Source organism: Columba livia, chromosome 3 (genome assembly GCF_036013475.1).
Source record: "Columba livia isolate bColLiv1 breed racing homer chromosome 3, bColLiv1.pat.W.v2, whole genome shotgun sequence".
Lineage (NCBI taxonomy): Eukaryota > Metazoa > Chordata > Aves > Columbiformes > Columbidae > Columba > Columba livia.
The window spans coordinates 10,628,247-10,654,599 of record NC_088604.1 but is presented as its reverse complement, the minus strand read 5'-3'; the positions used below and the strand labels follow the sequence as shown (position 1 = coordinate 10,654,599).

The 26,353-nt window shown below is 48.7% G+C and overlaps 2 protein-coding genes across 2 annotated transcripts in view; one reads left to right on the top strand and one right to left on the bottom strand.

Annotated features, from left to right (window-relative positions):
• The first annotated feature begins 3,945 nt into the window (after positions 1-3,945).
• On the top strand, positions 3,946-17,859 carry GDF7 (growth differentiation factor 7). The gene is made up of 2 exons (XM_065055787.1): positions 3,946-5,959; positions 8,364-17,859. Exons 1-2 carry the CDS (start codon positions 5,623-5,625, stop codon positions 9,284-9,286), a joined length of 1,260 nt encoding a protein of 419 aa, XP_064911859.1. The 5' UTR covers positions 3,946-5,622; the 3' UTR covers positions 9,287-17,859.
• Positions 17,860-21,603: 3,744 nt separating this feature from the next.
• The window catches only part of LDAH (lipid droplet associated hydrolase), a 125,006-nt gene continuing 120,256 nt past the window's right edge, over positions 21,604-26,353 (bottom strand). Inside the window, exon 7 of the mRNA XM_065055784.1 lies at positions 21,604-24,832. Within this exon, the coding sequence (XP_064911856.1) occupies positions 24,641-24,832 (192 nt within the window). The 3' untranslated portion in view covers positions 21,604-24,640. The remainder of the gene's footprint in view (positions 24,833-26,353) is intronic.

Sequence of the window (26,353 nt, the reverse complement as noted above, 5' to 3'; positions counted from 1 at the left end):
AAATTCTGTCTCAAGTGGCAGAGAAGTGAGAATAACACAACAGCCCTGAGCAGCACTGGCTGGGGAGGGATGGGGAGAGGGCAGAGAAAGGATCTCTTGGGAAGAGCTGGGAACTGGGAAGATGGGGGTGAAGTACTGCGTGCAGTGTTTCCTTTCTGACACTCCCTTGGGTGCCTGCCAGCAGATACTCTCCTTCAGGACTGGTTTAATACCCCTCAAAACTGAGGAACCTTCACAAAGGGGCTGGGAGCTGGAGGACAAGAAGTTGGGGAGAAATGCAGTGATCTGGGAGGCAGATGGGAGAAAAAGGGACTTAGTGGAGGTCAGAGGGTGAAATATGTAAAAATAAGGAAGCACAGAGCAGAGCTTGAGGAGCGCTGAAGGAGGGCACTTCCCCTGGTGACATCTCACATGGACAGCCAGGGGTGGGGAAATCTTTCTGCACGGGATCACCAAAACCTCTCTAACAACTGTCTCGGATGTACTCTTTTGTTAATGCTGTAGGAATCCCCTTCTGGAGGTACAGCTCACCCTCCATTAACGGGAGGAAAGCGATTAGCTAGACTGAAAAAGAAGCCAAAATGAAGCAAGGTGAACCCCACCCCTTCTGAGCAGACACTAGCCTGGACTACCACCGTAAGGACACTTGGGGTGAGTCATAGCTCCGACCCTGCATCCGTGGCTTGGTGTATTGACAAATTACCTGCTGACTCGGACTCTGCACTTTTCAAAAAGCAAACTGGCTTTTGATTTTTTTTTTTTTAGTTTTTGGTTGTTTCTCTTTTAGTTCTTTTTTTAGACGACTGAGTGTTCAACTCTGTTTTCACTTACTATCTTCAGGTGGCTTATACCAGACCCTGTTGTCCAGATGCTGCATAGGACAGTTTTCCCTGAGGAGAGTGGAAAATCTAATCCAAGAAGCTTTTATGTTTCCAGGAGGGTTGAACTCTCAGTAAAGCATTTCCGTAAGTCTCCTGTCCCTTAGCTAGAGTAAAATGTTCAAATAGAAAGTGTTGTAAGACAAGCACAGCTTTAGACATCAGATTGCAGTGACATAAGGTCACTGTGAAAGCAGCTCTATGGCTCCTTGAATCCATCTGATGTTTCATGCATGGAGTTTGTACCTTTATTTGTCTTACCTTCCATGGCTATCCCTGCACAGACAATGAGGAAGAATTGCTTGGCTTCGGCTTAAGTAAGTTTTGCAAGGAGTCGCTAGAAGATTTGGAAATAAAATGATGCTATTGCTTGGTTACTTGCTGAGCTTGGCCATGCCATCATGTGTGGCCATCTCACTAGAAGACATTTGCTAAGTGAAGCCACTTGTTAAGTGAAGCCACAAGAAGCTTCTTGTGTGGTCACTACATGAAAACATATTCTTCCCAATAACCACTAGAATCAATACTGTGACCACTCTGAACTTGCTCAAGACTTGCAATTTGGTTGAGCCCCACTGGCTTAGCTATGGAAACAGCCACAAACACTTCCAGTTTCGAAGCACGCAGGGGGTTTGTCACTGCAGTTTATTTTTGTTCCATCAAAAAGTGCTGATGATGAGAAAAGTGAACATCTGTGGAGGTATAGTGCTCAGGGAATGTGGCTGACACCAGCTACATGGTTATTGCTTGAGGATTTCCTTTCTGCCTCAGTTTCCTCCTTTGAGAAGTGGTCTTCCACAGCTGGTGGGGTTCTGGTTAAACAAAATACCTGCTTCTTTCCTTTGCTGAAGAGCGTCTGTAGGGCAGCCCCTCTCTGGCAGGCAAGAGTCCCAGGATGGGACCTTGCCCACAGTTGCAAAAGAGGATGCAGCTGTGGTAGGAGAGTCCACCCTGCCCAAGACTCAACCCCACAGATGGAAACGAATCAATGCTCCACACACAAAGGCCCCCACCACCACAGGTGATGCAGAAAGGCAAACATGAAGCAGAGGAAAACTGCAATAGATGGGACAAGCTAGAGTGTCAGCCAGGCAAGAATTATTCCTTCTTGATGCTGAAGAAATCAACATCCCAAAAATGTTAATATATATATATATATATATATAAAATATAAAATATATATTATATATATATAAATATATATGTATATATAAAAGAGCTTAGTGAGCTGGATGCCCCCTTCTTTCCAAAAACCCACCCAGAAGAGCCTCTTGTTGAACAAACGGGAAAAACATAGTGGGACACAGTGTGATCGGGAATTGGGATCCCTCCCTGGCATACAACCATTGGCTTCACATTATTCGGGACAGGTTCTTAGGGAAAAGTTAGAGTTTAATATGGCCTCTGTCATGTTTAGATTCTGCCAGACTTGTGGTTCATTTAATAGTGAACAGAGTGATGAGGCAGTCTCAGAACTGCGTTTTTCAGTCTGTGCTGGAGGTACTCAGAGAATTTTTAAGTGTAAGAGCAAAGAGAGATGGAGCAAGTGAGGAGGGCTGGAGCAAACATCACCATGTTGGTTGAGGGCCACCACGGGCATGTCACTGTACCCACAGCACTGGGGAGTGCCCTTGAGAGGAAGAAGTCTATTTGCTGGTGAAGCCAAATGGACATAAAATCTCTCTTGGTTATATGGGTGTTTTTTCTGTATAAACTTGCTAATTGAGTTGTAAAATAGAACTGCAGCCTTTCCTCTCCAATTTCTGCTGCTGCAGCAGCGTGCTAATTTGGTTTTGGAAGGGGGCTGGTAGAGGGTGGCTCTTTGCCAGCGTGAAATTATGTGCAAAAGTTTTGCATCGGGAGAGGAGGGAGCCCGTCCTTGCAGCAGGGAAGGGCTGGGGGCAGGAGCTGCTGCGCAGGGCTGGGTGGCTTGGGAAGGTCCTGCAGCTGGGCTGGGCTGGGCTGATGGAAATTCAAGAAAGCCCAAAAGGGTTTAGGCAAATCTGCAATGGAGAACAGATGGGAAACATAGTGCTTGTGCACCTCGATAGATGTGTGGTTGAAAGGATGGGCTGCAGGATTTTCATGTCTCCAAGCTGGGCAGGATTTGCTTCTTGGGTCTGTGTACCCTTGTGTGTGTGTGCGCCAGCTGGTATGGACGTGTGTGCCCAGTGCGTGCAGGCGTGTGTATGTGTCGCTCGGGGTTGTGCAGGTATGTGTGTGCCTGTGTTTGGGTCTCCATGCAGATGGTGGGGACAGGGATCTTGCTCTCATCACCCAGCACCACACGGCTTCACCGCAGGGGTGGCTGTGCACTGGGATGAGGATGGTGTGGTGCGAACTGCTGTGGGGGAACTGATCACTCAGCTGCGCCAGCTTGCACCAAGGGTGTATTTGGCTGCTGCCCACAGTGGGGGCTAAGGACTGACTTGGGGGTGAAACAGTTGGGAGAAAATAAAATACAGAGGGTGCAACCTGGCTACTGTTGCATCAATGTAACTAATTTTTTTAAAACATATACAGAAAAAAATGCAGTGACAACTCCTGTCCATGGGAATTTGGCAAAGCCTGGGTGCCCTATGCGTCGCAGGTACACACACCCCAATATGCAGGAAGGTGTACCTGCATACAGATGCAAGTTGCCTCCAGCAAGGCCCTCACTCACCTTTTTGTACCTTTCATTGTTTCCCACGAAAGTTGCTGCGTGAAAGAAATCCAGGCAGGACACTCCAGAACCCATTGCAAGAAGCCTCAAGGTTTGTGGATGGACTTGTGTGCCCATTTTTTAAAGCTTGGGCAGTCCTTTGCATCACGTCAATCCATCCTTCCATTGACACCTTTTCTTCTGTGGAGAGTACTGGGAAGGAAGCGCTGCTGGTACCCCAAGGCGGGAGCATGAGGGGAGAAGGGAGTGCCAGTCCAGGGTACGGTTCCAAAGGTGGGATTGGGAGGTGTGGGACAGGACAGTGTTTTTCAGCCTTCCCGTCTTCAGGAAGGGCTGTCCTGAGTGCTCAGTGCACTTGCTCCAGTGCTATGGGGTCACCCAGCCAGGTCCCAGCACCCTGCCCAGGGGGGAGTGGGGCGCTGGGGATGGAAAGTCTTGCTGGATGCTTTGTTTTAAAGTGACCTTTAGCACCTGAACAGCATCAGGCTGGTTTTAATAAGGAGCTGACAGAAGAAAAACAGTTAATGAAGTCTTCCTCTGCTGGCCCTTCCTCTGCCTCCTGCCCCAGCCCGATGATCATGGAACCATGCAAGGCCCTGTGCAAACCAAGCAAAGCGTACAGATGCTGTGCAAGCCATGCAAACACTGTGCAAATGCTGTGCAAAGGCTGTTCAAGCACCACATGAATTGTGCAAACCCCCCGCAAGGTGCCATGCAAGGTGTGCAAATGGCCTTGGGCCAGGCCATCCCACACCATGGGGGACAGGGACCTCTCAGGACATTGTCACAGGAGCTGCCTCTGTTGCTTTGTGCTATGTGTACATACAGGGCAATTCCGCTGGTTGGCATTAGAAACCCGCTTGCGATACTGTGACGAAGCACCTGTAAAATTACAGCAAAAAGAAATCCGAGAGGCTGTAGTGACAAATGCTTGTGAGAAGCGATTGTTTGGGAGGGGGGGGAGAGGAAGAAAAAAGCTGTGTTTATTTTGGCGAAACATCTACATTCCTTCAAATAAATCATCGCAGCACTTGTTTTTGTATTTGCGGAGAAATCGCAACAGACATAACCAGGGACTTAGGAGACTTGAAATAACATCCTAGTAAATATCCCACTTTGTTATTTTAATCGAGACCCAAGGAAACATCTGAATTTTACCAAGGAAACCCTTCGTGCAAGGGAAAACATTAGCTCGCAGCCCGGCCGGGGCTTTGTTTTGCTCGGGTGTCGGTCTCCCGAGGCGGAATTACCGGCGCTGCCGGCGGCGCGGGGCAGCGCGGAGCCCGCGTCCCCGGGGCCGCCCCGCAGCGGGTCGCTTCGCGCTCCCCCGGCCGCTTCCGGCCCGGCCCCCTCGCCCGGTACCAGCCCCGCAGGGTCGTCCATCAGCGGGGGGACAGTTCCTCTTCCTAAACAGTGGTGGGGTGTCCCTGTCCAATATGGGGTGAGGGTTCCGGTACAAAACGTGGGGTGGCGGTTCCTCCGTCCGAAACAGAGCCGAGGCTGCCCCGTCTCAAGTATGGGAAAGGGGTCCCCCGCCCCAATTCGTGGTGGAGGGTGACCTCCCCCCCGTTCCAGTACCGGCTGAAGGTTCCCCCTCCAATATGGGATGGTGTGGGGGGGTTTCCCCTCTTCGAAATAGGGGCCCTCTGCACATAGAAGTCGCGGTGTCCTCCCTCCGACCGAGGACCGAAGACCGCCCTCCAAAGTAAGGGTAGGACACCTCATCCCAAAATAAGGCCGGGGTGACCCCCGCAGCACAGGGGCTGGGTGATGGAGGTCTCCCCTCCAGAGTAGGGGTGCGGGTGCCACACCAGGGGCGCAGGTGCCCCCCACAACGCAGGGCCGGGGGCCAGGGGGGGGTCTCACCTGCAGACAGAGGCGGGGCGGGGCCGGAGCGCGGGCGGCGCCTCGGCGGGGGGGCGGAGGGCGGGCGGCCGGCAGGGGGCGCCTCGGCGGCGGCGGGCGGCGGCGGCGGCGGCAGCGGCGGCGGCGGCGGCGGCGTCGGGCGAAGACGATGTTCAAAAGCGGGCGGGGAGCGGCGGCGGCAGCAGCACAGCGCCGAGCACCGGGGCCGCCGCCATGCGCCTCTGCGCTGCCGCCGCCCTCTGCCTCTGCCTGCTGGGCGCCTGCCGCCTCCGCCGCGGGCTGGAGGCCGCCGCCGTGCGCGGCCCGTCGGCGGCCGCTCCCCAGCGACCCTCGGCAGCAGCCGCGCCTTCCTCCTCCTCCGCCTCCTCCTCCTCCTCCGCCGCCGCCTCCCCCTTCTCCTCCCCGCCGCGGAGGGACGGGGCTCTCCGCAACGGCACCGTGGTGCCGCACCACTACATGGTGGCCCTCTACCAGCGCCTGGCCGCCCGCCGCGCACCCGCCGGCCGCCGCGCCGACACGGTGACGGGCTTCGCGGAGCGGGCGCGCAGCGGTGAGTGCGGGACGCGCATCCCTCCAGCCGCAGTGGGACAGGGGAGCTGGGACGGGTGCCCCGCCGGGACCCCGCCGTCGTGGGTGGGTTCGGGCTTGGAGGTGCGGCTTGTGCGTGGGTTTGAAGATGAACACGGGCTTCTGCGTGGGCTTGAGGACGGAGACGGGCTTGTGCATTACTTTGAGCATGGAATTGGGGACCTGCAACCCACCGAGATGTAGCTCGCACGTTGGTTTGAGCACGGGGTTGTGTCTGGGATGGGGTTGTGCATGCGCTGGGGAGCAGGGTTGTGCGTTGGTTTGAGCACAGGGTGGCTGCATGGGATGGGGTAGTGCATGGGGATGCAGCTGAAGCTTAACGGGGTAGGAGATGTGCATCAGTTGTTTAACGGGGATACAGCTGTGCTTGAGTTTGAGCATGGGAATGAGGATAAGGACCGGGGTGGGAATGGGGCTGTGAGTGGGCATCGGGTTGGGGTCGCGATGGGGATAGCAAAGGGGTTGTACTTGGAGTTGGGGAATAGGGTTGATTATAATAAGTATGGGGATGTGAGATGCCAGTGGGGTTGCACAGGCAGTCGGGATCGAGGATAGCTCTCGGGGCTGGAGGAACTGTTGGGGACGGGCGGCGACGTGCGCCCCAGCCGGGACAGTCAGGGAGAAGCCCCACCAGAGCCTCTGCAGCCAGAAAAACTCCGCGGCGGGCCGGGCCGAGGAGGGAGCGCGGCTGCGCCCGTCGCGGTGCCCGAGGCGGGCGGCTCAGCCCCGGCTGCCGCGGCGCTCCGGAGCCGGCTGAGCTCGGCATCGCTGTCCCCTTCCCCTTCTCCCCGCTCTTTGCCCTGTTCATACGCGCGGATCTAATGATAATAATCAAATACGCACTTAACGATATGTTTTAAATATATATACATATATATTATATATATATGAAATACATATACATTGCGCCCTGCCGATTAAGTTCGTTCTGTTGGGGAAGAAAAAAATCCCAATCGAATAAAATGCAAAGACGAACTGAAAAGCAGCCACAGGCTCCCCATGTGTCCGTCTCCGCCTGCCCCGGAGCAGCTGATGGTGCGGAGCCCCCCGCAGCCCCTCAGACCCCATCCCCAAACCCAGCAGGGACCGTATCCTGCCGGCAGCCTTTGCAGGGAGATTTCTTCTGAAAGCTGGTGGGGAAACGGCGGGGGAGTGAGGCGGGACGGGGGGAGGATGCTCCGATGGGAGGGTGGGCAGTGCCCGGCTTGTGGGAGCAGGGGGAAAACTGCGCACAGGTCCTGGGAAATTTCAGCGCAAAATGAAACCAGATGAACTTTTCAAAGGGATCTCCTTATCTGCTCCTCGCCGGAATTTTAGATCTGCTTTTAAAATAATAGTAATAATTACAATAATGATAATTATAATAATAACAAATGATGGGGAGAAAAGTCTTTTCCCACCCGTGGGCAGTGCAGGCTGCAGCCTGGCAGCACTGTCCGTGGGTGGGGGCTGCATTGTGGGGTCGTCGGGCATGGCTCTGCCTGCAGCAGGTGGGGGACCTTGGGCACAGCAGCGCTGTTTGCAGCATGCCCAGGTCAGGTTTCTTGTCAGAAGGGGAGAAGACAAAAAACAACCCTCCTGGAACTCATTCATCTTTTTTCCCAACTCCACCTCCTTTATTTATCTATTATCTATCTATCTATCTGTCTGTCTGTCTATCTATCTATCTATCTATTTATTTTTAAATTCCATCAAGTATATTTATTCAGTGCCAGAAAGCACGCAAGTCTGTGTTTGGGCTTTGGATCCACCCAATATATTGAAGTGACTAATTGAAGCTGGGCTCACTTTCAGCTTCTGGAAGTGCCCCTATCAGACACCCTGGGGCATGGCATCTGCATCCCCAATGTGTGTGCCTGTGTCTGCCTGCGAGGGAAATTTTACTTGGCATGGCTGGGGCTGGCAGACTGGGGACACTTAGGGCAGAAGAAATAGGTGACAACCTGCTGATTCGGGATGGGATTGTGCCGCACAGGTTCAGCTGGGGCTTCAGTGCCAAAACAGGATAGTGCAGCAGCTGGGGGCACTGAAACACCTGGGAGAAGGCAGAGGAACCACCTCGGGAATCAGGGAACAGTGCTGATGAGGAGCCACATGTTTGAATTGATTCTTCCCTCCCTCTTTGCCGTATCCTCCCTGGTTTTTTTTTGGTACCTCCAGCCAGGGTGATGCTCCCAGACGCAGGGCATGCAGACTGTGTCGCCGCTGGGATGCTCAGCGAGCCTTGCTGCAGGGTGATGATCTACCCCGTTAGCCTTGTGTCCCTTGCGCCTCTGTAAAGTGACATTGGCTTCAGCTTGCTGGGTTTTAATTTTTTTTCCTTTTTCTAATTTTTTTAAAAAAATTCTTTGTTTTATCTCTTCCAGATGCTTCCCCATATGCCTACGAGCAGCGATACCTCTTTGATATCTCCAGCCTGCCTGAGGCAGAGGAGGTGACGGGTGCGGAACTGCGGGTCCTGCGCGCCCTCCCTGAAAACCGGAGCTTGGCCCTGTCCCCTGAAGGCACCTTCCACCACCTCCTCCTCTCCACCTGCCCAAGCCGGGACGGCGAGGAGCCCCGGCTGCTGGACTCCAGGGCTGCAGACATTTTGGACACGGGATCCTCCAGATGGGAGGTGTTTGATGTCTGGGAAGCCCTGCGGGATCGGAGGGAGAGATCTCCCCCAGGCAAGCTGCTGTGCTTCTTGCTGAGGATCATTTCGGATCAGTCGGGGCGGCTCCTGCCCCCCTGGCAGTTGGGGTTCAGCAAACCCCGGCCGCAGCCCCACGAGAGAGCCCTGCTTGTGGCCTTCTCCCGCACCCAGAGGAAGGAGAACCTCTTCAAGGAGATACGGGATAAGATCAAGGCTCTGGGCAGCCCCCCCTTCCTGGAGCCTCCCGATCCCGGCCAGGAGGTGTACCCCAAGCGGAGGAAGAGACGGACCACCATCGCCGCCCGGTCTGGGGGCAGAGGCCAAGGGAAGAAGGCGAAGACCCGCTGCAGCAGGAAACCCTTGCACGTGAACTTCAAGGAGCTGGGCTGGGACGACTGGATAATTGCCCCCCTGGATTACGAGGCGTATCACTGCGAGGGGGTCTGCGACTTCCCCCTGCGCTCACACCTAGAGCCCACCAACCACGCCATCATCCAGACCCTGATGAACTCCATGGACCCGGAGTCCACCCCCCCCAGCTGCTGCGTGCCCTCCAAGCTCAGCCCCATCAGCATCCTCTACATAGACTCCGGGAACAATGTGGTTTACAAACAGTACGAGGACATGGTCGTGGAGACGTGTGGCTGCAGGTAGCAATTTCTGCAGCTTTCCCCCTCCCCACCCTGCCCTGCCCTGCCTAGCAGCCCTATCCCATTTTATATATATAAATATAAATATATATATATATAAAATATATATATACATACACATTTTGATGTGTGCCTTTCCAAAAACCGAACTCGGAGCGGATGTCCCCTGCCTTCCCAGTGCCGCCATGGTCATGAGCCCAGGAATTGTGGGGGATGCAACCCCAAGACAGTGAGGCTGTAGATTGGCATCCCCCCAGGGCCTCTCAAAGAAACAGCGACTCCCACCACCCACACTGGGATTCCTGGGGCTCAGCTGGGGGTGATGCAGTGCTGTGGGGGCCCAAGCTCCCTGCTCTGAGCTGCCTCCATCTCCGTGCCTTGCTTGCTCCCCCCCAGGCAGGGGGGCACACAGCCTGGCAGAGCCCCCAGGGGATGCCTGCTCATCCTCCGAGCTCTGCCCGATCCTTTGGTTTGCCCAAGCTGAGCAGACACCTTCTTTCCCAAAGGTTTTGGAAAATGTCTGGCCAAAATTGTCTCAGTGGGGGGGACAAGCTGGGGGTGGACTGAGCGGTGGCTGTGGCAGAGGGGTCAGGCCAGCACCACCCAGCAGTGGAGGGGAGGTGGCAGGGCACGCTCTTTTCTTTGAGTTAACGGAGTTTTTCTAGCTGCCTTCAAATCTCTACCCTGGCACAAAAGAGGGATCCCCGGGGCAAGGTTGGGGGTGGAAAACCTCTGGCCGCGAAATCATTTGACCCAGGCCTGTTTGCAGTGGGGAGAGATTTGTGAATCTGCTGTTGAGGACAGGAAAGGAGGTCCCATAACTGGAGGCTAAAGTGAGAGTCAGAAGTTCATGGTCTCAACAGAGATGGGAATGGCCCGGGGAAGGTGTTGGCTGGGGGTGGCTCCTTGTGGTCCAAAGCACTTCTACTGTAGCTGGTGTCCTGCAGGAGGTACTGGCTGGTGGGTCCCCCTCCCTTTCCCACACAAAACCCCATTTCCAAGGCACACTGGGCACCCGGCATCAGGCTCACGAGTCACACAGCTGTCCTCGCTGTGTCCAGAGAGAAGCAAAGGTCCTGAGTTCCCTGGGGAAGAGCCATTTTGCTCGGGTTCTTCTTTTTCCAAATAATCTCTATGAAAGCGCTAAGCCCTACCCTGCCCTCCTTTGGCACTGGTTTCCCAGCGAGCTCCATCCCTTCCCATAGCGTCTGCCACTCCCGTACCATTAAGAGAGCTCAGATCCACTGGGAATGGACATTTCCCACACAAACGGCTGAATGCCACCTCTGAGATGGCTCTGTGAGGTGCTTTGACCCATGCTGAAAGGGCTGCAGATTTTAGTAAATCAGGAGCTGAGTATAAATTATGCCTTAAATCAGAGAAGCCTTGCGTCCATGCCAAAACGTGTCTTGGATTCTTGAAAGTGTTTCTGCTGCACCTTGGTGGCTTTTGGTACTGAATTTCAGCTTCATGGCTGGGTTGGTTTAAACCAGAGATATTTGCACAGACTTTGCTTTTGATGGTTTTTTACTGACTGTCAAGGTGTTGGCGTGTAAACGTCAGTGCTCATTAGTGCCGGTGGTTTACTTTTGGGGGAGATAAATCCTTGCTGGAAAACATGTTTTGGTTTTTTTTCTATATAGGCAGTTGTCCTCCATCGCAGGGATGTTCTGCTAGGGAGCGCTGAGCTGAGCCAGGGCAGATGGAGGGTCACCATAAGGAGCTCTACTGCGATCCAAAGTATTCCAAAGGTTAGGAAAGCTTCAGTGAGAGCCCAGCAGTCCCCTTTCCCCAATAAAATGGTACATCAGCAGGGAGTAAAGTATGCACATCAATAACAGTGATATATCCATTGGGATAAACCCCCCCAGCCTCCCTCCATCCTTGGCCCAGTGAGGTCTGCTCTGCATCCTCAGGCAGTGGCCAGTGGCAACTCAGGGGAGTGAGTGTGGTACCTGTAAGTCTCATGTAGCCCCCTTGACACCCATGGAGCTTTATATCTGCGTATCCGACAGGAAAATCCGTCTCCTTCCCTCAGAGTGAATGTAAATGTATATTAAGTGTGATGTTCCCGTAGCCAGGGGGACATTCAGAGATGGAGGTTATTGGGGTAGAAGAAGAATCAGGTCCATGCTGGTGGGTTTTCTTGCTCTCAGCATTTGTGGGGGCTGAGGTGCAACTAGTGGGTGAGGAGGGGTTGGCAGGAGGGCTCCTGGCTTTTCTCTGGTGTTTGCCTTCAGTGCAGGTGGTTGGGGGAAGGAGACTGGCACGAGCAGCGCTGGAGCTGCTTGCTCTGGAAACACCACATCATTTATAAAGTTACCCAGCTGTCAAAGTACCTAATTTTTTAATTGCTGTTGGTTGCTTGGTAGGTTTTCTCAGTGCTGAGACAGTTGTTTTTAATGTTCTTGTTTCTTTTACCCCTTTCCCTTCCTCCAAATTTTTGCGGTAGAGGTTTGTGGGCAGTTCAAATCCAGGCAAGACACATATAGCTTCTGGCAGGCCCTGCTGGCCAGTGGCTCTTGTGAGCCTCCTCTGAGCTAGTGGCCTGAGACCTAATCCTGTGGGACGTGTCCAAGGGGGTGCTGATGCTCATGACCCCTGATTTTTGTGGCTCTTGTTCAGCCACAGCTGCAGGGAACAGACAGGTAGACAGACAGACATCACCCACCTCAGGTCTGGAGGTGGCTGATGGAGAGCACGGTAATGGGTTGAGTCTCATGGTGTTTTACCTGACCCCAGTGCTGGGGTGCTGTGCGCTGCTGGGGCTCTGCCCTGAACCCCATGGTGGCTCCACTGACCCTGGGGAGAAAAGCTGTGGCTCATTTGCTGCAGTTTTGTAGCCTGGGTTGCTACGATATCGCTCTCTACAAACTGACAGGAGGTTGTAGCATGGAGAGTGTTAGCTGCTTCTCCCAAGTAGCAAGTGATAAGATGAGAAGAAATGGCCTCAAGTTGCGCCAGGGCAGGTTTAGATTGGATATTAAGAAAAATTTCTTCCCGGAAAGGGTTGTCAGGCATTGGAACAGGCTACATAGGGAAGTGGTGGAGGCACCATCCCTGGAGGTGTTTAAAAGACAGGTAGATGAGCTTCTTAGGGACACAGTTTAGTGCTGGTGTTAGGTTATGGTTGGACTCAATGATCTTGAAGGTCTCTTCCAACCAAAATGACTCTATGATTCTATGGTAAACGAGGATGGGGAGGATGTGTGGGGAGCACAGAGGCTGCTGTTGGCAGCGATGCCATCCATGGTTTTGCTCACGTGGGAACCAGTCCTGGCTGCAGATACCTCTCCCTAACAGGTATATTTGGTTGGAGAGCAAACTTCAGGCCCTGGGCTGAGCCCAGCGGTGGTGTGGCCCTTTGTGTTCACACCCATGGTGACACCACCATGCCAGCCACTCTTTTAGGAGAGCATCTGTTCCTTTCCTGGGCAAACAATCTCTGGAAGACAACAGGAGGGTGAAGGATGGCGTTGGACCATCTTTCTGCCTGCCCAAAGGGGTAGGAGAGGGCAGCTCCTTGCCTGGGGCTGCTCCAGGGGGGTGTGTGTCAGCAGGGGAGCGGGGATGGGGCTCTTGGTGGGTAATGTGCTGCTCCACCCTGGCCAAGCGGATCGGCTGCAGCTTTTGACAGTCACATCGCTCATTGCTCCAGAAGTGTTTCCAGAGCAAAAGCCACCAGTCCTCCCTTTATGAATCTCTGTGTGCTGGCTGCAAGGGCTGCACATCCATCCCCAGGCGGATGCAGAGACTGCACCCGAACAGTGGGATTAGCCTTGTGCAAATGGAAGTGCTGAGCACCCAGAAGGATGCGAAAGCCTTTCCTGGGCAGGGATGTTCCCATGCCGAGGTGCTGCAGCCCTGACATGTTGGGGAGCAATGTAGGAAATGTCTGTAAAGGGCACGAAGGAGTAAATCCTGCCTTTGGAGGCAGGTCAGTGAGGCATCAGCGGCAGGATGGCAGTAGCCCAGCCCATCACCCCAGCCCAAGAGCTGGTCCTCTGCAGAGCATCACTCTCTAGCACCACAGAAATGGTCCAGGAAAAAAGTATTTCTGATCAGTCACCTCTCGCCTGAGCTGATTTTTGAGCACATGTAAACATTTTAAATAGGAGACTAGGGGCTGAACATGGACAAATGTGAATTCAGTAGACTCAGAGTGATTTTAATGGATAATTATAGTTTCTCATTCTGCGGTATTTATACAACCTTTACAGTTAAAAAAAAAAACCCACCACAGTTTCCATGCAGATTATATTCTCCTGGAGAATTTGTTTGACCTTCATCACCATTTTTATCTGCAGGATATAATTACAGTGAAGCTAGAAATATGAAGCATTTGAAAAGGACTATGTTTCTACGCTTAGCTGGCTCCCTCCCCTCTTACATGGAAATGTAATTGCGCAGGAGGAGGGAACTCAACAGTGCAACCCCGTTTTTTGCATTTGACTTGGAAGCGCTTTGGCTGTGATTCGGGGAGGGACCCCTGGTCGGGACAGGGCTGGTGTGTGTGCCTCGCCTTGGGGCTCCTTGAGCTCTATAAATCTAAAACCTGTGCTCGAGCCACTGCCTGCACTATGTCCTGAAGCCCCCTGTCCCATGAAGTCCCATAGCAGGGACAGTCAGAAGCAAAATGACTTTATGCCCCGTTTAACTGCCTGATAACCAGGGGTGCTTCTGGCCTCAAAATAATTCCCAGGAAACACATATTTTATCCTTTTAAGGAATAACTGTTTTTTAATTCTCTTAAAATAATGGAATTGTTTAAAATCCACACCACCCCTCCCCCCCTTTTAATTTTTTTTTTTACATCATACTTCACATCCAGCGGTAGAAGGGGCATGAGCATCCTCTGCCAGGGAGAAGAATGTTCATTTGGAAATAGCGTGATCCAGGCTTGCAGCAGGGTCACCCTGGCATAGCTGTGTTGGTCCCAGCAGCCTTACTTCTGGTCAGCACTGGCAGATGGAGCCGTGTCCTCTTTGTCAGTTTGCTGATGCTTGGTGTACCTATACGGAAAAGACTGGAAAGGCACTGGATCCAGTTAGAAGAAAACACCAAGGCTTGAGCCTTCTGCTCAGGTCTGAGTGCCAGCAACCTCTGTGTCTATTTGCACCACATGGATTTTAGCTCACATCTTGGTTATAAAGCTCTCACTACTGGAGGAAACTGGCTAGGTCTGCAGTGATTTATTGGGTCACACTCCTGTTGTAAAACAAGCAGCTCCTTTTCCTGTTGGCAGTTTTGAGCCCTCATTCCACAAACCTGAGAGTGTGTGTTTAAGGAGAGTCACCTGTGCTGGCCACCATGTAGCAGCACACAGTCTCCATCGCGGGGAAGACATGAGAGAGGATGGGGCATCGCTTAGGATGTCCTGGGGATCTGAGTCCCATGGGATTGCAGCTGGGGAAGTGGAGTGAAGCACCTTGGGGTGCTGGTGGGATGCCTTTGGCTTTGCTCTCCACACTTAACAGGTGTTTTGCCATGAGCTTTGGCTTGATGTGCTTGTTTGCAATAGTAGTACCTGCAGTTATTCACATCAAAAAACACAGGATGTATATTGATGTGATGGATATGTCATAAATACCAATGCACCAACCAGCTCATACTCACATTGGAGTCCACCTGATGGGAAATGCCATGGTTTCCTGACGAGTGTGTAGCGAGTCCAGAAATATGAGTGCCTTCTCTTTTGTCTGTGTTGGGGCAGCATAGCCCCAACTGGGAGAAAAAAAACCCGCGTGGGGTGGCAGCAGTGGGAGTCTGATTATTGCACCGGTGCTGGTACCTGGAACAGGGCTGTGCTGCTGGATTTGAAAGATGGTCAGACTGAAAGGCTACCACACGGGCCTCGGCTGGGCGGTTCCACCAAATGGCTTGCTGTGTCCCCTGTCCTGGGTGAAACCGGAGCTGTGGTGTGAATTTTTCACTCTTCATGTCACCCTCTGGGGAGGTGAGTAGGCAGGAAAAACCCACGTGGGCAAAACTGAGCTCTGGTCTTTGAGAGCCTTGTGGTTCTTTTCACTCGCCATGACCAGCAGAAGGAGGGACCATGTGTGTCCCACTGGTGTCAGAGCAGCAACCCAGCATCGGGGATCCCTACAGATATGTGGGGTCCAAATGGGGATGGGAGGTGGTGGGAGCAGAGTGTGGCAGTGTCGTCACCATCAGGACTGTGTCCTCCACAAAAAACATGTCAGGGAGAAGAGTGGGGAGTCTGTCCAATGGATGGGGTGTTGCTGATGGTCAGGAGCCTGTGACCTTGCATAGGGGAGGGAGAATTTTTCTCCACCTACTGTCTTTGAATCCATGACTGCTAAAAGAGTGATGTGTTCCACCAGGCTGGTCTCTGTAACACTTTGAATTTTGTTGTAAGCTGTTTTATGTCTTCCATGGCAAAAACAGCTGCATTCATGCTCTGTATTCTTCATACAGCGTGTTGTGAGATACATAGAGGTGCAGAAACGTCTCTAAAAATCAGTTCTGCCCTATCAACAAGTGCTCTGGACCTTTGAAAAATGACCAAAATTTGGAGCTCCCACTAGCGCAACCCGCTGACCAAGGTCACCACCCTACATCTTGAAGGAAGTTTGCAGCATTGCACCTCAAAGCCTGTGTAGTCCATGTGGCTGATTTTTCCTTTTACTGGCACTGGTATTCGAGCAGCCCCCTGAATTCACCGTTTTGGAGAGGAGCCTGGTGTACGTAGCGCTGGGAAGGGGCACAGCGGCAGGATGGCTGATGCACCGTGCTTAACTTTTGGCTGAGCAGATGAGAGTAGGAAGCGTTGGGCAGCAGAGGGTTTTCATGTGGATTGGTATTGAAAGATTCTAAACCAAAGTTTGACCCATTCCCAGGAATGGCTGGAAATGAAACCCAGCCATTTTTCAGCAGGTTTTCCTGGTCATTTTTTCTGTCGTCATGACTTATGAGTTCTTTTGGACATTTTGTGAGCTCATTTTTCTACTTCGATACTTGTGCTCGTGCCTAAGGTTTTCAGGATGAGGAGTGTGGAGACTCGCTGTGGTATTCGGAGGGTGAAGAAGGACAGTTGAGTGTCAACAGCATGCAGCTGGGGCACAGTCAGTGCCCTCGAGCAGGGGACGGGACTGGCTGGGTTGAAGCCGATGGGAGGAGAGGACCCACTCATGGTGGGTCACACGCTCAAGAGTTTTCCTGGTGGAAGGTGACAGTGTTTGGGTCTCCCGTCCACTTTGCTGTGGTGTCAACCTGTGCTGGTGCCACCCAGGTCTCTACCAGTAGAAGAATAATGAGACCGAGATGCTGGGTCCAACCTGGCATCCCTGGGAGCTGTGGTGTTGGCTTTGGTCCTGGTCTTTGGGGAGATGGTAGTGTTCCCCATGGTGTTTCATTCGTTTTATCCATCCTGCCTTGATGAAGGGAGAAGGAGTGGAGTAGGAGGGAAGAAACAAGAGCAAAAATTCAGGGGTCCCTCACTCCCAAACTGGTCATCCCGGGTAGCTGCATGCCAGCCAAAGGGCTCACAGGAGCTCAAGCATCATCATCAGATAATGAAATATAATAACATCCACAGGCTGGAAAAAGAGACAGTCACACAAGGAGGGACTAGGCTTTAATTCTTGAAGAGGTGCCAAAGTTAAATGGTTATATAGTTGGTGATGAGCTGGGGATGGGGCACTTTGCATGGGCAGCTTGTCCCCGCCTTGGCCAGGGAAGGGGGGGTGATCACATTGTTTACATTCACCCCATGTACTGTGAGTAATTAACTTTTTAAATAGTGCTGAAAAGGAAGAGTCTGAGTTTCTGAGGTGCTGAGCATCCAGCGTTCCCACGCACTTCAGTCGAAGCCACGTTCGTGTGCTGCCTTTGCAAATCAAGCTCTTGCAACCTGAGGAATATTTAGGGGCTTTTCCCACCTGGGGTCACCGGCTCCATCTCGTGCTGCGGCTTCTTTGCTGGATAAGCTGGTGGAGATGCCGCTCGCGAGAACTGAACCCGTGTCTGCGCGGGAAGGACCTGCTCCACTCTCCATGCGGGCAGGAGCAGCCTCAGCCCTGCTTGTCGATCCGTTTTGCTAAATCACTACACATCCCATCACCGCCTGCTCGTTTGCAGAAGTCATCACTATCTGGAGCTCCTTTGACAAAATGAGCCTCTCTGCTGGTCAGTCGCGGGTTTATTTATATGTTCTTTTCTTTGATTAGAAAGGAAAATAGCAAAAAAGATCATAAAGGACTTGCATTTCCAATAGCCGTATCTCTAGTAGTTATGATTTTTGAAGCAATACTTGTATCCCTGTGTGTGCCTCTAAACTATCCATGTATTTGTTCAGCTTTTTCAGGTCTGAGTGTGTGAAATATCTCTAAAGAAGATAGCTCTGTAAGTGATGGTGTAAATGCATTGTTTGTATGTATTCTAAAGTTTAAATAGATTGTACATATGAGATTGTAAATGAACTGTAAACAGCAATCTATATTTTCTTGAATATATTATATAGCAGTATATATTTGTTAAATAAGTATTCTTGTATGCTCTTCAATAACCTTTTTAATATTTTGTACAGATAAGTTTATTAAATATTTTATTGATAAATAGATCTTTGCAATATTTCTTTCTTTTGAAGACTTGGGCCTGTGTCCAGAAACCAGATCACTCGTTTCGCAGCAACCTTTGTATGTCACCTTTAATTCTTGGGCTTCCTAAAATGTTAAAACCAAAAATGAAAAAATACCTGAGAAAATGTAGCAGAGAGCTATTTTCCCCCAAATCAGGTCTGGTAGTTTAATTCCTGTTAGGTACCACTGGTATATGTGATACAGCACCTAGTACTCGAGAGGTTAGACTATTAGTACTGCAGCAAAATTTTTGCCAAAGATTGTTTTTAATTGAATATTGGTTTTTATTTTGTTTTAGTATTTATATTTATTTTACATTCAACCCTCTTTTGACATCTTTTTTTATTTTAACAGCTAAATAAAGTACCCTGGGACATGAAACCCTTTTGCATTCCTAGTAGGTGATCTTCTAAAGTTATGAGCCATCCAGAAAGCAGAGAATCTGTATGATTAGCTTAATCATTTGGGGAGGGGGGAGACTGTCAAATAGTTGTATGACGTTTTCTCATCTGCTTTCATTAGGACATTATAGTGGCAGAACCAGAGGTTTCAGGGAGGGTGAGTTGCTTTAGCATGTGTTCCTGCAATAGACACCACCAACATGCCTTGGAGACAGCGAGTGAAGGCAATAGGGTTCAGTCTGCCTCTGCCACATCCCTGCTGCACACAGGACTGTGAACGTGGAGACGTGGAGTAGGGCACATTTGGAAACACATCTTCAAGACATCAGGTGTTTCAGTTATGGCAGAGCAGCCGCAGATTTCAAGACCCAGGAGAAACACGTGGAGAACTGACGAGTGGTTTGCCTGAAGGACTTAAAAATTAGTTCTTACAATACTGGTATTTTCTAGGCTGTCCCTTCATCTTAAGCACACCCACAAACACATGGCTCAGGTGGAGTGACACATGGTGATTTCTACTCCCAGGGGTACATGGAGTGATGTATCACGCCACATTTTGGGCAGTATCCTGCATCCTCATGTGCTCGTTTGCGGTCTCCTTAGGTGAGTGGTCTTTCGGCACAAGTTCCCTGGCTAGGCAGGTAGACAGGATGGCGTTTGTCCCCGTGTCCCCTACCTGCTCTATGTGCAACTTTACAGTGAAGTATCTTAAGATGTTATTTTCAACAGAACATTGAATGATGAGAGCAAATGGTTATTCACAGGAATCCCGTCATGTCTGCACTGAAATCAGTGGCGGGTTTGCTTTCAGCAGAGACAGGTTTTAAATCTATAGTACTAACATAGCACTTCACACTACACCGTGTGATTTACAACATAAGCTAGTCAATCCTTATATACATACGGAAAGGCAAGCGGCGTTATGGTCAGTTTATACTTGAGAGAAGTCAGAGGCACCGCAAAGACAGGTGAGATGCCACAGTCACACACAAAAGAAGAAAATGCAGAGCATTGCTAAAACAAGACACAGTCTCACTTAGACACCCAGTGACTTAACCCTAAACCAGATGCCAAGTCCCTCATGTAGTAAAAAAAATGAGTTGGTGCCTTGCAGGAGCTCCAGATAAAGATCTGGTCCACCTACATTTAGATATTAAGTTAGACCAGATAGGGAATTTAGACATCTAAATTTTTTTGGGAACCTGCTTTATGAATTGGTCTATTTTGCTTGGAGCACCAGTTTTCTTCATAGCACTAAATCCGAAGTCCAGCAAAGTTTACTTCAATGTGTACATTAAGTTCAGTAGGTTTTGGACTGGTCTCTAGCATCTGCTTGAGACTTATCTGAAGCCCCTCATGTTCCATCCCATGTGGTTTTCTGGAATGCAGACCAATTGAGAAGATGCTTGGGGAGATCACTGGGACATGTGTTTGCTGTTGGGAAAAACTGCAGTCCCCAAGGATTCTAGTATGAGAATTTTATCTTATTTTCAGTAACTGATACTAGGCGGGCATGTTTTCATTATTACTATGACAGCTTAAATCCTCATTATCACAAAGTGCTAATTCCACAGGAATATTGCTATGTTAGACTGCTGTATCTTGGCACAAATTAATAAGAATATGAGGATAAAAGGAAAACTCCTGTCTCGCAGGTAATTCTTTTGCACTGAGAGTCTTTGTTCATGTCATGTCACCTCTGTTGTCCTAGTCTCAGTCAATCCATCACCTGGGTCTCCCTAAACCTGTGTGCAATCCTATTGGCTTCATTGAGGCTGTATGGGGGCTGTAATTGGAGTTATATACTCCAGTTCACTCTGGATGCTTAAAATCCTTGGGCTTTTTTTGTGGGTAAAAATAGAAGTTCCTTCCTAATAAATACATGACTTGCAGTGCCTCCTGCATCATGAGAGCAGATGATGTCAATGCTTCAAAACCTTTATATTCTGTAAATGGTATTTCCATCTCTATCTAGTTAGACTGGAACAGCAGGATCCTTATCAAATTTTAAGGGTGCCTGTCAGGGAAAAGGATTAGCTGAGTCCTGACACTGGGAAAGTCTTGTCTTTCTTTCCCCAGTCCCAATACATGCTGATTTCTCTTAATATATGAAGCAGTGTATTTTAGAGCTTGGGGTATCTAAGGTGACTTTGTTGAAGATGTTCATAAACAGGGAAAATGGGGGACACCCTCCACTGTCTCCTTCATTGTGAATCACTTCAAATAACATGGCAAAAAACCTCCTTCGAGCATCTGACTGGCAAACACTGCAATCGGATACAGAGCAAGTCAGAAGTTTCAAACAACGTTCTGCATTTTATTAGGTATTACAAACTACTTTCCACAACACAACTACTTTCCTGCAGTAAGTGGAATGGGAAAACCCAGCATTTAACATCAGCTTAAGCATTTAAACGAAGTCTCTAATTAAATCTCTCCTGCCTGGCCCATCTGAGCGTGCGTGTTAGCTTGTTTCATAACTTCTGCATGATGCTACCGCGAGCAATGATCACTTCTGGCAGCTCTATCTGCTGCTTGTACTCAAACCCCATCAGCTGTTCCAGAAGTACACGCTGGTTTAATAGTTCCTGGTCACTCAGAAATGTTCTTTGGATTCTTGTAAATGCGCCAGGAAAGGGAACATTTGCCTGCAAGTAAAGAGCCTCAGAAACTCATTGTAGTTGGGAGTCTGAGTGTGACCCGTGACACAGAGTAGAACTAGTCTCTTGGGTCTGGTAAGTTTATCTAAACCCAGTAATAGTTTCAGCAACTTTATTAATGATAACATTGAACATCTTGTTTAAAGTCTCTGCTGGCAATCAGCTAGACCAAAGAAAGGGAAGGGGAGCGGATGCACATATAAACCCATTTTCTGTAAAATAAATACGTAAATGACCTCAGCGGCAGAGAAGAGATTATCTGTTGTGGTTCATGTATGCAATTTGTCTCCTGTGAGTCAAGAAACTGGTATTTAGCTTTGAGTCCAACCCCAAATTCTTCACCATAAACACTGGGCGAGCACTCATCAAGCTTCCTGAAGGGACAGACCTCACTAATCCACACAGTCTATGGCTCATTCAAAGCAGCAAACACAGAGCTGGAGGGAGCAAGAGGAAAAACTTATTATTTTGGAGTGGTTGTGGATAAAAATGCTTAAGCGAGTCAGGTGCCTACCGCCCTCTGAGTTTATCTGCGCTTTGCAGATGTCTACATCGCATGTGAAATTTGGGGTTTAGCAAGTGTTTTCGTAAATTTTGCGTGGATGAAGTAATGAAGAAGGTGAGCTAAGACTAAAGAAGTTATCAAAATAAAGAATCAGGTTGCGTTTTACAATAAATGTCTTTATTTTCATTACTGGAGTCGTGTACATTTTCATAAAAGGTATCGATCTAGCAAAACACTTGAACATGAATCAAAGTTCTTGAAGCTAGCAGGGTTACTCGTGTGGTGAGAATTAAGCACAAATGTGAATGACAGAGATTAGGTGCTACTGCATACAGTCAATTCATTTGTGACAGGTTTTCCAGGAATTCTAAAACAGTCTAAAACAGGCAAGACCACACCGTGTTTTCATGGTAAGTTGGCACATTTGGACCATAAGCACTTTTGACACTCTCTGCCTGGGGTCACGGTGAACACCACGGGCTTCAGAGGAGCTGGATTCTCGTTGAGTGAGATCTGCTCCTCTTACGAAATACATCTGTGAAAACTAGACCCATGTTTTTTTGCAATGAGTAGAATAGCAAATTTTCGGATTGTAGCCTTACGGTAAGAGCTCCTAGGAGGAAGGTAGCAATTGAATCACTATGGTTTTGATAATCTTAGAGAAAATTCTTTTAAGAAAAACGTAAGGCATTATTCTGCAGTAGATCTGGTCATCACTGACCAGACCTAATCTCAGTTTAGGTCTCAATGCAGTCAGTAGGATTGATTATAACGGATTAACATTTGTATAAAAGGAATACACAAGTCAAGTACAAGTATTGCTAAATTAATTCCTCATACAAAGTATATGAATAATGTACTGTAAACAACTGCTTCTCGTAAGTGCTTCAGTTTCCAGGCTTTAATAGTTGCTTGTCATCTTTGGTTAATGCAAGATTTTTTCTGTCCTCAGGAGATCCACTACAACAGCGGAGCCTTCACAAACTGAGTCCTTCATTCCATGTACTTTGAAGAACAATTGTTTTGTTCAACCAGATCAACGTGTAAACCAAAACAACCAAGTGAACTGTATTTTTGATGTTGCTAACATACAAACATGTGCATATGTATACATTTATATGTGTATGTATATGTATCTCCACGTATGTGAACACCACCCCCCCCACACTCTGTTCACAGGGAGCACCTTGGCCAACAGATGCATTTAGCATCTGCCCTAAGGCCATCCAAAAGGAATGCCAACCTCTGGGGGCTATTTAAACACACACAGACACACAACTATGGATTTCCAATGTGAGCACAAGAATTGTTTTGATCAGAAGGAAAGTCCCACGACTCTCTGATAAACAGAATCAGTTGCGCAGTCTCAATCCCTTCATGCTGAACGCATCTGGCTCTTCCCCACGCTGCTGCACCCGTGGTCTCAACGCTCCTGCCTCAAGGTTCAGTATCTGCTTCATTATGTGGCAGTGTAATCTGAAAATCCACTGGCTAGTCTCAAAAACTAAACCAGTTTCTGGTGCGAAGAAGGTCACTTAAGTCCACTGTCTGGCTAGAGGTTTGCAGACTAGTCCAAAATATCCAGAAATTTAACTCTATTACAAATTGGTCTAAATATCAGTGAAAGATTTAAGGGGGATTTAGGGAGAAGTGGAAGGTGTGTACATGATCGTGCAGGGAAAGGAATTAATTGGTCTTTCTGCATCTCAGAGAACGTTCTCCAGTACCATTCTCTCTAGTACCCTTTAAAAACTGTTAATAAATCATATAAGTCAGATACCCAATGCATCATCTAAAATCATCTGTTTGCAAGGACAGAACTTCCCCCTTCTGTAGTGTTTCATTTATTTAGAAATGTCTCTATGAACTCCATAGGGAGAATACTTCACAGGTTCATGGCTAGAAAGCTTTTCCTGATTACACTTGGCTCTGTTCCACTTCATTATTTTCATTTCTAACTATCATTTGTAATGTCTTCTGTTAACAAAACTGGCAGGATATTTTTATTTCTATTTTTTTTTATATCTATATAGGAGTGGGATGAACAAATGTGAGGAACAGTGTACTTGTCAGCAATGTGCTTTAGCAAGGATCTGGTTCTCTATAGTAACACTTCATGCCATTTCATGGGAGCAGCTATGGCAGAGTAATAGCCATTTTCTCACAGTGGACTTGGCTAATTTGTGGCTTGGGATACAATGTCATACTTCAGCCTTCGGAACTGAAATTTAGGCATGCATCAAAACTGGTTTAATTCTTTTAAGTTGCTGAGCAAGTACTGTTCCCATGGACTTCATTAGGACAGTTAGGACACCTGTAAGTAGTTATATATGAATTCTGCAATCTGTTTTAACCTTTTAATACTGGCACTTTTCACTAGTGTCTTTTACCTTCTCTACAGTCAGTCAAGAAATGAAATACTTGGCCACGTTCCAGACAAGAGCTCCATGGGTATTCCCTCGCTGAGCAGCCACAGTTACCTCACGGTATTTTTAATACCCTGTGGAGTCCTGGCAGCACCTTAAACCCCTTCTGAGATTTGGAGAAACTGCACACCTGCTCTGCACATCTCCCTTGTACTCATCCAGAACTCAGCCTGACCTCCGATTGACCACCAGCCCCATCTGACCTGGAGGAGACACCACTAGGCTTGTCCTGGGGCCTTGGGTTGTTCTGGCTGTCATGTACCAGGGTTACATGGAAGATGAGACATGTAGAGAGGGCCAGGTCTTTCACAGCACACCAGGATCCATCACCAGGATCCATCCACAAGGGGATTTTTATCTATACGGAGCAGCAGGGTATTTCTTACTACAGCAGCCCAGCTGGGCTGCCCCAAATCCACCCCTGACAGTTCTCCAGCAGGTGAGTGAGGCTGTAGTAACTCACATCCACTTGTAGCCAGTGAATCTAGTACCAGTGTTGTATAGAGTGCTGGCAGGCAATAATATTCCACCCTTTTCCAAGTCCTGCAGAGTCCTGAAGACACAAGTTGAAGGTACATCACCACTGAATCAATAAAACTATACTTTGGACCAGCCAGTCTCTCTTTAACTTTCTTTAAAACATCTCAATAGAAAACAAGCCATAATCTATAATAAACAGAAAAAAAAATAGGACAGACTCTCTCACAAAAAATTACACGTTCACAAAATAATTACATCGTTTTCTTGTTAATCACTAAATCCATGTTTATAATTTGGTCAGATCATCCCGTAACCAGTCTGTAATCATGGCAGCCATCTCCTTGCTGGCATCCAGCACGAAGGCGTGGCGGAGCCCCTTCTCACAAAGCCGAATGTCCCCGTCCGGAAAATCCATTTTGATCTCGTCATAGTAGTGCTGTGGACACCATTTGTCTCCAGTTCCATAGTAAAAAATCAGCTAGAAATCAAAGCATATCAAATAATTAATTTGAAAAGTTACTGATGAAGCAAACAGTATTCGAACAAAGAACACTGAATTATCTGGAAATAAGTGATGCTTCATGACCCAAAATATGCTATAAGGAATAGCAAATTGGTAGTTCTTGGTTGTTTCCATGTCTGTAACTATGACGAAGCCAGTTAAATGCTCTGTGACTCAGCTTCCTCATCAATAAAACTGTGGAACACAAAAACCAGAGATCTGCTGATGAAAGCCTGAATGTCTTAAGAAATCTGTTATTATAAATCAAATAATTTAGTTGTCCATGGAATTGACCTCTACCAGGCAAGCTGCTGTGTTTTCCCTAGCTATTAGCTGTTTTCTGTGTTAGCTTTCTGCCTATTTAATCAAACAGCAAAACTACCAGTAAACCTGATGCTATGTCCCATCTGAAGGTGCTAACCATCATGGCTTTCTTCTGGATCTAAACTAAGAGAAAGCAGGAGGCTACTCCACCACCTGTGAGTAGCTCAGTGTGGCATCTGCTAGGTGTGATCTCAAACCACCCGCCTGCTTGGGGCCTTAGGTGGAGCAGTACCTATTTTTCTCAAACTCAGTGTTAGATGTAAAATAGAGGTGATTCACTCAGCCATGTTAGAAGAACAGAAATTATGGTCATTCTCCGAAGCAAAACTTTTTTGTGTGGAGAATTTTATAATCACAGAATCTCAGAATCAGAGAACAGTTTTGGTTGAAGGGACCTTCAAAGCTCACCCAGTCCAACCCCCTGCCATGAGCAGGGACATCTTCACCCAGACCAGGTTGCTCAGAGCCCCGTCCAGCCTGGCCTTGAATGTCTCCAGGGATGGGGCATCTACCACCTCTCTGGGCAACCTGGGACAGTGTTTCACCACCCTCAGTGTAAAAAATTTCTTCCTTATGTCTAGCCTGAATCTACCTTCTCTAAAACTATCACCCCTTGTCCTATCGCAATAGGCCCTGCTAAAAAGTCTGTCCCCATTTTTCTTATAGGCCCCTTTAAGCACTGAAAGGCCACAATAAGGTCTCTCCATAATCTTCTCTTCTCCAGGTTGAACAATCCCAACTTTCTACCTTATTTTTATTAAGTGCTGCCCATGTAGAACACAGACACCTCCCAGAGATCTATAAGCAATTTTCTTTCGGGTTGTAATGTGGAACTAAAATTCTACCACAGTCCATTTTGTTTTGATCTTGACCAAGTAACCTTGTTTAATGACACACATGAAGCAGGTGCTACAGGGCCCACCTAAACACAAAAGTGATAAATTCCAGGCAAATATCATATTCAATGAAATGTCTTTTCTCTCTGTTAGAAACACTCAATGTCACTCTTTCCCAAGTCATCATTTCACCTCATTTTCATCTAAGCTTTGCATGCTATATCTATGTTTTTCAATTTCTATAAAGTATTTGAAGGGATGGTGGTTGTCTTGGAGATTAAAAACCTACAGATTAAAAACTATACAGAAAAAAGATTAATGACGAGGACTCTTTATA

Bases quoted from the DNA above. Each gene is read 5' to 3' on its own strand.
- GDF7 (XM_065055787.1), top strand. From the start codon at position 5,623: ATGCGCCTCTGCGCTGCCGCCGCCCTCTGCCTCTGCCTGCTGGGCGCC. The intron at 5,960-8,363 runs GTGAGTGCGGGA...TATCTCTTCCAG, and splicing joins CGCGGAGCGGGCGCGCAGCG to ATGCTTCCCCATATGCCTAC.